Here is a 7,706-nt window from a genome sequence, read left to right as displayed (position 1 = left end):
TGGGTGGGGTCCCAGGCGGGTGCCCAGCCCACGTGCTGGCGCATCTGTGATCCCGGAACTGAGAGCTTCCCCTGCGCGCGTGACCGCCCTGGCTCCTTGTGCGTCTGGGCACCCGGCCGCTGGGCTCCACTCTCTCCCGCGGGGGCCATTGGGGCAAATCTCCGCTCCCTGCGGGTCCCCTGCCTTGGCTCTGAAGGGCTGTGGACCTGGAGCGGCTGCAGTGGGCAGGCCATCCGCCCGCGTCCCTCCGGCAAACCTGTGGTCATCATCACCAGGAAACCAACTTTGGAGAAAAATAATGGGCTGTTTTGAATTTAGGGAGGCTTGGTAGGAATGAAAGGATGTTTGAGTCTGTTTTTAGGATGGATCCAAACCAGATTACTAAAAAAAAACCCCTAAACAGTGCCCTATTATACAGTGTATGGAGTGATAGCATAATTGCAAAAAATATTTTCTTAAGTATATTAAAACATTTTTAGGGGAAACATATTTATGCTCAGAATTAACTGAGTTACTCCTATGGGCACAAAATAACATTATTGACCTTCAAAAATGCAAAGTTGACAGTTACATTAAAGCATTCATTTGGATTAACAAATTAATAGAAATATTACTGCATATCACTGAATGAGGTCCATCAGGCAAGACATATGAAACACAGTTCCAGCCCTACAAGAGGTAAGGTTCTGCGGCAAATAGCGGCCATAGTTGTATTATCTTGACTAAATAATGACCAAACAGTTTATAATAAGACTAAAAATTCCTCCTTTTCCCCCAGCGGAGATCATGGAACACTAACTGTAAAACCTGCAAATTGATTTGAGACTCATATATTTAAAGAAAAATTGATTTTCTTCTAAATTTTTAAGGGTGGAATGCATGAACTGACAATGTATGGAAATGAAATGAATACCTAAGTAAAATAAGAGACTTAGAAAAATGCATGCAGTAAATACTCCTTGGCTGATGCTAAGCCACCCCAGGGTTATTTGATCTGTGTAGCTTTTAGCTTTAGAATGAGTACAATCCCAGAAATCTGTTTCACCAACAATTACATAGCTAGGTCACTTTGAATCTGAGCAAGTTGCCTGCTTTGGTATTTTTGTGGATATGAATTCTACCATTCAGTAAAAAGCTAAAAATGATCTGCCATGTATAGGCCCAAACACTTCAATGACTTAAAAGAGTCATTGTTAAGGTTAATTGATTGCAAGCAGTGAAACCAACTCTGGCTAACTTAAGGAAAATTGGGATTTCTCTGAAATAGGGTAAATGAACACCCAGGCCTCTGGAAGGACCCATATTGTTGGGCAAAAACAAGAGATATCTTCTACAGGTAGGAATGTAGTTATCAATAGTGAAAATGAAGAAATTATTTGTATTCAGGAGGCATCTTCCCATCGCCTTTCACTTGCAGATGTGAATTAGAGAATGATGGGGTGCTCTTTGTATGGATTTACTATATTTTCTGTCGGAATCATTGGGCAGTGTCATTTGACATAGACATTATGTATTTATTGAACATTAAATGGGAGACGGAGAGAAGAAACTACTGTAGGCCCCAACCCCTTCAATGTAGTCAGGGAACATAATACAAGGCAGCATAAGAAATATTCCAACTAAATATTAAGGGTACTGTGTTTCATAGGAGTTTCAAAGTAGAAAGAAAACACTTGTCTGGACAAGTTTTATAGAGAACATGAGTTTTGTTGGGTTTGCATCTTGAATGATGAGTTGGATTCTGAAAAGATAAACGAGTGTATTTGTGGGCATTCCATAGAGCCCATTCAGGCTAGAGGAGAAGGAGCATGAAACGGAAGACAAAGTACAATAATTCCTCAACTAACATTGATGAGACGTCTTAGGAATTTAACTCTGGTTGATATCAATTAGCCTATGGTAAAATTGGTTTCATACTGTATTTTACTTAAAGTTACAAAACATATCGACAATGTTAGGTGAGGTCTTACTGTAGATTCTTGTTTTACAGTTAAGGCTCATTTACAGTTAAGGCTCAATGCTGGCTTTAGTTTAAGCTCCCAGGCCCCATCTGTTCAAGAAGTTGGGCTATAGTTTATCCATTCCACACACACATTTAGCCCCTGCTATATATCCGGTGCTAAAGTTACAAAGAACTTAATACAATACAGAGTTCTGCCCTTATGAAGCACACCTATTCCAACAACTTTGATGTCTTGTGCTTAGTATCATCTATATTATAAAAGGCCAGTGGCCTGAACGCTGGAACAACCTAATGACTGGTCCCTCCCCTGGCTTGTGAGTTGCTCATGGTGGCGGGGTGTGGTGGGGCACAAGCTACTAGCAGCAGAGAGCTACGAGCAGCAGAGGGCTATGAGCGGCAGAGGTCAGGGTGTGAGCTACAAGTGGCAATGGGCAGGGCAACCAGCTGAGGCAAGCTTCTTGAGCACTGAGTCTGGGGTCCCCCGGTGGTGCAGCAGAGTCTGAGTCCCGCCAGCGCAGGGGGGTCTGGGTGTTGCGCAATTTCGTGCACTGGGCCTCTAGTCTATATATATAAAAAGCCAGTGACTAGAACGCCATAATGACCAGTTGCTATGACGCCCACTGTAGCCAGTGAACCACCCAATCGGGGTGGGGCCGGCCAGCCAACCACCCACAGCCCCTCCCCACAGCTGGCCCCACCCATAATCAGCCCCCACCAACCTGATCGGCCCACGGTCTCTCCTCCCAGCCAGCTCTGCCCCCCAACCCCAACCAGGGGCAGAGCCCGCTGGCCAATTGCCCTCAGTCCCTCCCCCCAGCTGGCCTAGCCCTGATAGGCCAATTAGGGTGGGCCAGCCGGCACTTACTGCTGGTTGTCCCTGCAGCTCTTGATAATCTCTCCTGATTATGATGATACCATCACTGAGTGAGGGAACACTGCAAGGACAGGTTTGGAACATTTGTTCATTCATCACATGTTCGCTGAGTGCCAACCATGGGTACTGGCATTACAAAGACATAGGAAGTGGGGACACAGTGGGTCTCAGAAAGTCTATTGGGGAAGACATAAGGAAGAGACCATCACAGGATAGTATGCGGGAGGAGGTCAGCACCACATGCTTGGGAAGACTGGGCGGGGTGGCATGATCCAGATGCTTGGCTGCCCAGGAAGGCTACCCATGGGAATTGCCCCACCTGAGCCCGGAAGGCTGCATGGACATTAGCTAAGGAAAGCGCTGCGGAAACTACAACATCTGCTGACCGAGAAAGAGCCAGAGGCAAAGGAGTCTTGAAGAGAAAAGAAGTAATCATAATTGCACCATGAGTTTTTGGCAAACTAAGCAGGAAACTGTCTAGGGCTAGGCATTGAATTTTAAAAATTGCAGACCAGTGGCCTGGCTGGGTGGCCCAGTTGGTTGGAGTGTGGTCTCATACACCAAAAGGTTGTGGGGTCAATTCTCAGCCAGGGCACATACTGAAATTGTGGGTTTGATTCCCAATGGTCCTGGCAAGTTTGGGAGGCAACTATTTGTTTCTTACATTGATGTTTTTCTCTCTCCCTTTCCCTCTCTCTCTAAAATTAGTGGAAACATATCCTTGGGTGAGGATTTTAAAAACTGTGGAGCAGCATTGAATGCCTGAGATTGGAAATCAAAGCCCCACATTACTGAATTATCTATATAATTAATCCTAGTGACCAACATACCACCCTCTACCCCTTCCAAAGTAGAAAGCCCTTATCTTCTGTCTCCTAATCCTAGTCTCTGGCTTCCCTTTTGCAAATTAAGGGAAATTTGCATCATTTCCCTTTCGTTCTAGGATACCTAGGTAACCTAAATTTGGTGCATTATCTGTGCTATTCATTTGCTAATTTATTACTCCCCTATAGTATCCTGTGCACTATATTCTATTGTATGTTGTTTAGTCCTGCATACCTTTACCCCTGGCCTCCCCAATGAAAATGTAATCTCCTTTTGACTGTCTTAAGTTTATATAACAGTTTTCCCTAAGAATCTTTTTTTAAAATAAATTTTTATTGATTCAGAGAAGAAAGAAGAGGGAGAGATGAAAACATCAATAATGAGAAAGAAAAAGTGATCAGCTGCCTCCTACAGGTCCCCCACTGGGGATTGAGCCTGCAGCCTAGGCATGTATCCTGATGGGGAATTGAACTGTGACCTCCTGGTTCATAGATCGATGCTCAACCACTGAACCACACTGGCTAAGAATCTGACATTGAGAGATTATTGTATGCACCAGAGACTGGACAGTATACTGTTCTGTCAAGACAATTCTGTTAAACATGATTAAGTAGATTTTGAAGTAGCAGCTGAACTTTTCCCAACTACTTCAGTGGCATTGCAAGTGGTTGTTCTCATTGAGAATCTGACATCTACAAACTAAAGTCTCCTTGGAAGGTCTGTCAGGGTGCTCTGTTTCTATTAGTGCTCTAAAATATTTCTATCATAACTGAAAGTTTGTTTTAAGATCTCTGAATAAAGCCTTCACCAGTTTTCCAGAATTTTATGGAGCACAGAGACATAGTTGAAGAATTGCAACCATATGTAATTATTTCATCAATCGTACCAATAATGTTAAGTAAATCAATATCTAAGTATTGAGGGCTTGCAGAAAATTATTTGCTTTAGTCTCATTATGTATTACCTTGTTTGAAGATGACTGAATTAAGATGTCCTCTACCTGTTTTAATGATTGTTGTTTTCACCAATTTGTATGCAGAAGTTATCTAGAGGCTTATGTGTATTTTCAAAATTGGCTTTAGGTAGGGAGTATTATTTTTGCCTCTAACTTGTATACTACTTTTCAAAGCTTTATAAATTCAGTAAATTTGTCTTAGAAACATAATCCAGAAAGTGGTAATTATAGCTTGCTTCTTTTTTCCTGCACCCCAGGGTTCCTTGGATCCATCCCAAAGTGTTGAAGATGACCCCCTTCTGGACACCCAGCATCTTTCACATTATTCCTTACATGCTCATTTTAGACCCAGATTCCATCCTCTTCCTACGGTCATTATAGCAAATCTTCTCCTGTTAATACATGTAAGTTTGCCACGAGAAAGTGATCCATCTAGAGGTGATGGTCTTTTTTTTTTTTTTATCTTTATTGTTGAAAGTGTTACAGATGTCCCCTTATTTCTCCCCAAGCCTTCACTGCACTATTGTCTGTGTCCATTGGTTTATATGTATATGCATTAAGTTCTTTGGTTAGTCTCTTCCTACCACCCCCTAAACCCCCTGAAATTTTTCATTCTGTTGTATGCTTCAGTGTCTCTGGATCTATTTTGTCAGCTTCTTTTATGCATTAGATTCCATAAGTGAGACCATGTGATGCTAACCTTTCTCTAACTGGTTTATTTTGCTTAGCATAATATTCTCCAGGCCCCTCCATGCTGTCTCAAAGGGTAAAAGATCCTTTTTTTAAAGATCTGAAACAGCCCAAGTGCCTATCAATAGATTAGTGGATTAAAAACATGTGATACAGCCCTAATTGGTTTGGCTCTATAATAGATAATAGTGTCAGCCTTCAGACTGAAGGGTCCTAGGTTTGATTGCACATGCCCAGGTTGCAGGCTTGATCCCCAATGGGGGACGTGCAGGAGGCACCAGATCAATGATTCTCTCTCATCATCAATGTTTCTATCTCTCTCTCCCTCTCCCTTCCTCTCTGAAATCAATAAAAATATATATTTTTTAAAAAAGATGTGGTACATTTACACAATGGAATACTATGCAGCTATAAAAAGGAAGGATGTCTTTGAGACAGCGTAGAGGTGACGTTCTTAAAAAGTACATAAGCTCATCCGGTGTTTCTCAGTGATTGAGCTTCAACCCATGAACCAGGAGATCAGGGTTTGATTCCTGGTCAGGGCACATGCCTGGGTTCTAGGCTGGATCCCCAGTGGAGGGTGTGCAGGAGGCAGCCAATCGATGATTCTCTCTCATTATTGATGTTTCTCTATCTCCCTCTTCCTTCCTCTCTCTGAAATCAATAAAAAATATATTAAATTGGTTATATTTATTAACATTTAAAATGTGCATGCTAACCTAGTTGGTTCAGCTCAGTGGATAGAGCGTTGACCTGCGGACTGAAGGGTCCTGTGTTCGATTCAGGTCAAGGGCACATGCCTGATTATAGGCTCAATCCCCAGTAGGGGGCATGCAGGAGGCAGCCTATCAATGATTCTCTCTCATCATTGATGTTTCTATCTCTCTCTCCCTCTCCCTTCCTCTCTGAAATCAATAAAAATATATTTAAAACAAAAATAAAATAAATAAAATGTGCATACTTTTTCACTCATATCTCTACTTCAAAGAATTTATTGTGGGCATGTTTCCAGTATTATCCATTTTCTTTAAGAGATTTAATACTGTAGTAATTACTCTGTGGCAGAGTTTCCCAAACTTCAGGGTGGATCAGACTTCCTGGCAGGCTTGTTGAATCGCCCCCAGATATTTTGAGTCAGTGGGTAAGAGGTGGCGCCTGAGAATTTGCATTAATAAACGGCCCCTGGTGATCCTGATGCCTCCGGCCTGGAAACCACACTTGGAACTACTGCTCTCCAGCTTACTCCTTTCAGTCTGACATATGTCCATCCAAACTGATGCACAGGGGTTCCGTTAACTCTTTCATGGCTGAGTAATATTCTACATGGGTGGGTGTACCTTGATCTATTCAAGAATTCTATTGTGGATGGACACATAATCCATTTTCAAGTTTTGCAGATTTGGAGAATATTACAGTGAATATTCATATCCATGTATACTAGGTACTGGTGCTTGTCCTCCTGAGGGATAGAGTCCTTGATGTAGGATTTCTGGGTCAAGATATTTCCAAGTGATTTTTCAATAGCAATTCTGACCAGCCAGCAATACATGAGAATGTCTGTTTGCTTGTATTTTGGCACCAATCTTTTACCTTTTTGTCATCTAATTGTATAGTTTTTACTATTCCCTTAACACTGAAACTGGAAACAAATTTATTTTATTGTATTTATTTATTTTTCCCCCTCTTACTCCCTGGAAATGGTGAATGTGTTACCTGAATGGCAGAAGGGGTTCTGTGGATGTGCTTAAGTCAGGATGTGAGATGGGGAGATTATTCTGGATTGTACAGTGGGCCCAATGTAATCATGAGTCCTTAAGAGAGGGAGACAGGAGGGTCAGAGTCAGAAAAAGAGAAGTGACCATGGAAATAGAAGCCAGAAAAAGAGAGATTTGAAGATGTCACCCTGTGGCTCTGAAGATGGAGGAAGAAGACATGAGTGACAGATGCAGGGGTCCCTAGAAGCTGAGAGAGACATGGACACGGTTCTCCTCTAAAGTCTCCAGATGAGCAGACTCATGAATTTTAGGCAAATAAGACCCATAGAAATAAACTTTTAAAATCATGATTTTTCTTTTACCTTTAAGGCACTCAATTAACTGTTTGGTTTTTTTTACTCTTTTCAGTAAAAGAGAAGTGGGCAGGAAACTGTCTTTAACATTAAGTGTCCATTTCTGTTATGATCAGATTTAAAGTGATTTTGTTTTCTGAGTTATCTCTAAATTTTTCTTCAAATTTTGTTTTAAAAGTTTGTAAAGCCCTAGCTGGTTTGGCTCATTGGATAAAGCATAGGCCTGTGGGCCCAGCTGGCCTGGCTCAGTGGTTGAGCATCTACCTATGAACCAGGAGGTCACATGCCTGGGTTGCACGCTTGGTTCCCAGGAGGGGGCACGCAGGAGGCA

The 7,706-nt window shown here is 42.2% G+C and overlaps 1 protein-coding gene across 2 annotated transcripts in view; it reads left to right on the top strand.

The window, feature by feature from the left end:
- The window catches only part of TMEM192 (transmembrane protein 192), a 15,918-nt gene that overhangs the window by 402 nt on the left and 7,810 nt on the right, over window positions 1-7,706 (top strand). For both annotated transcript variants that reach the window (XM_006771063.2, XM_006771062.2), the window contains exon 2: window positions 4,875-5,021. In XM_006771063.2, coding sequence (XP_006771126.1) covers window positions 4,875-5,021 — 147 coding nt within the window. The remainder of the gene's footprint in view (window positions 1-4,874; window positions 5,022-7,706) is intronic.

The sequence above is a fragment of the Myotis davidii genome, unplaced genomic scaffold (genome assembly GCF_000327345.1).
Source record: "Myotis davidii unplaced genomic scaffold, ASM32734v1 scaffold225, whole genome shotgun sequence".
NCBI lineage: Eukaryota > Metazoa > Chordata > Mammalia > Chiroptera > Vespertilionidae > Myotis > Myotis davidii.
Note: the sequence above shows the minus strand (reverse complement) of the source record. Positions and strands in the feature narration are given on the sequence as shown.